Raw genomic sequence first — 2,802 nt, forward strand, 5'->3', positions numbered from 1 at the left:
AATTCAGCAGTAAATTCCGGATGTTTTATTCTGTATTTCAATTCTGACCAGATCTACAGTGTCATTACATTTTTATAAACAATGTCCAAATTAATACACTTTGTAACTTTAAGTCTAGAAATCAATAGAACAACACTTTGACAAATTGCGTTAAATTTTAAATTTAAATATCGATTATTAACCAAATTATTGTATAAAATATCAAATATAATGGTTTCAATACTACCTTCTCCTCTATAGGAGATCACCATAAAAATAATTCTGTTTGGACCATTAGAATAATTTATATAGGGTTCTCACCGGTAAGATGTTAAAACTTTTTTGCAGCATTGCCATTGTTTAAGCATTTTACATAACTATTTTCATGATACAACAAAATTATTTTCAAAGATCTACAATTAACTAAATTTGTTAATATTTCAGCAAAAAACCGTTCTTTCCATATAACGATATTCTCTCTGTATATACATAATCTACATTTCTCAAATATACCTTCTCCTACATTTGAAATATTTTTTGTATATTTTATATTTTAAACGGTTATGCGATGCATAAAAAGATTGTAATGCGCAGGCAAACGGATGGAGATTATTTCCGATTGCGTCGCAAGAGGAAGCCGAGTAGCGTCAATCGAGGCGGAACTACGCTGCTTGGTGAATTTTCACAACATTGCCGCTGCCATAACGCGACGACGCGACGGTCTGTGCACCGTAGAGAGATCTCGATCTGACTCCCAAGCTTTCACCAAGACCTACCAGTCCTGAATTCGCGACGGCAACATTTGTCGCGGCCAGCGTAGATCCGTAGATGAACGACTGCCTCAGCAGGGGTGCATCCACGACAATCGCCTGCATAATAAATGTGCGCGCGTGCATTTTCACATTTTCAGCAACGTGGAGAATTTTGCAGCAACTCTCTTCTCTCTCTTTCTCTCTTTCTCTCTCTCATGCTCGATTTAGCGTACAGAATCTCTCGTCGGTATCGCATTTTCTTTGACAATTCTCGGTGAGAAAGAGAGCCAGCGAATCCTCAAATCCACCAAAGAATCCCGCGATAGATCTCTCTTTCTGTCCTTCTATCTCGCGAAGAGACTAATGGACCGAGAGAAAAAGTAACTGGATTACCAACCTGGACGGATTGTAACTGCTGCTGGTGCAGTTGCAGCGATCACGGGACATAACGTCGCTGCAGGAAGGGGTGCAGCGACAGCGATGGTTTTAACCGTGATGTCTTGGTCCCGTTGCACGACCGCGTTAAAACCGTTGATAGGATCGGCCGCGTAGGAGACGGTGCGCCTGGAACCGTCGAGCTCGATTAAGCTGTAACTTCCGTGAACTACATTGCCGTTGCAAGTCTCTTCCTGCGCCTTGTTGTCGTCTTGAAAAGTATAAGAGTATGCGTTCATAATACTTCGACCAAAGTTCCGTGCGACGTTCTCACGGAAAAGCGCGCAATTGTCTCGACCGGTGTTTTAATTTAAGTTGCCGACAAAGTTCTTGAATTCTAATTCGATGGAACGAATCCGATGAACAGATACAACAAATAGCTGAATTAAGAGATATCGACAGGAATCCACTCTGTGAATTTGGAACGTTCGGAAATGTCGTTTCGGCTTAACTTTCTCTTAATTACGAAGTCCTGCTTAAATCCAGACATTTTCTTGTTGAATTAAGATTTGATTTTACTACTATATATTGTTTATTTTTAATCTTCGTTAAATCGTTAATTATATATATATATATATAATTTATTTGCAAATTACATTTTTTAAATTAATTGATGTAAATAAAAAATAACCTTCAGCTTTCGCTATTTGCTGTTCTATCTATATCAAACACCTACTATATATATATATATAGTATATAAATTTTATTCCTATTCTTTACGTTATATAGATTGAATTGTATTTTGTTCCCTCAAATGTTTATTGCATTATTATAGAAATGTATAAGTATGAATATATTTGATGTATAAATGTACCGTGTATTGAGTGTCCGCAGTGTATTGAATTGGTCCATGGATTCGCCAAGCCCAAATGACTGTGCGGATCAGTCATTCCCTGTGGGATTACAAATTATATCGCAGAAACGCACCATGAAACCATCTGCCACGTTATATCCGAGGCTATACCGAGGAGAATCGTAGTTTTCGGCTTTGATAACCGTCGTAGCTGGTTGTTGCGACGACTATTGCAGTTGCATCCGGTTCAACGATCCCGGCGCGGACAACAGCCAATAAAACGCTAATAAAATAGCTGATAATCTGCGCATTAAGAAGATATCAAATATTATTGTCAATATTAAACAAAATATAATGTGAATACACAACACGGCTAAGAAAGGAAAACTTTTCAAGAAAGAGATCTGGGTTTGTGAATTCCGGCTGAGATAATAGTATTATCTCATTATTTAATACCTTTCCAGGAATTCAAAAAACAAAATTAAATTAAATAAATTAAATAAAAAATTAATAATTTTTCTCGCTTTTTGTTAGCTTCTTAGTTTATCAAAATTTTAAATATTATAGTTTATTAAAAATTACTATAATTTATTAAAAAATCGGGATATATATATATATTAGGTTTTAAACTTAATTCCTGCCGTTTTTTCGTCTCCAAAATTGATTTGTTTCTAAGGGAAGATGAATGAATACCTTAATCAAAGTAATTTCCTCCATTTTCTACTACTTTTTCTCCATCTCTCTGGTAACAGGACAATCCCATGACGGTAGAACGCGGTGTCTTTCGAGGCGATCCGTTCATCCACCCATTTTTGGACTTCGTTGTGACTGTAGAAGTGTGTG

General features: G+C 36.6%; 1 protein-coding gene across 1 annotated transcript; it reads right to left on the reverse strand.

Annotated features, from left to right (window-relative positions):
* Nucleotides 1-641: 641 nt before the first annotated feature.
* CPR5 (cuticular protein 5) lies at nt 642-2,271 on the reverse strand (the record flags this gene model as incomplete). Its single annotated transcript, XM_018512174.1, is given in 4 exon segments — nt 642-848; nt 1,145-1,377; nt 2,090-2,184; nt 2,186-2,271. Coding segments are annotated over 4 exon segments (621 nt in total), but the record flags the coding sequence as incomplete, so codon positions are not given.
* Nucleotides 2,272-2,802: the final 531 nt, after the last annotated feature.

Source organism: Trachymyrmex cornetzi, unplaced genomic scaffold (genome assembly GCF_001594075.2).
Source record: "Trachymyrmex cornetzi isolate Tcor2-1 unplaced genomic scaffold, Tcor1.1 scaffold393, whole genome shotgun sequence".
NCBI classification, from domain to species: domain Eukaryota; kingdom Metazoa; phylum Arthropoda; class Insecta; order Hymenoptera; family Formicidae; genus Trachymyrmex; species Trachymyrmex cornetzi.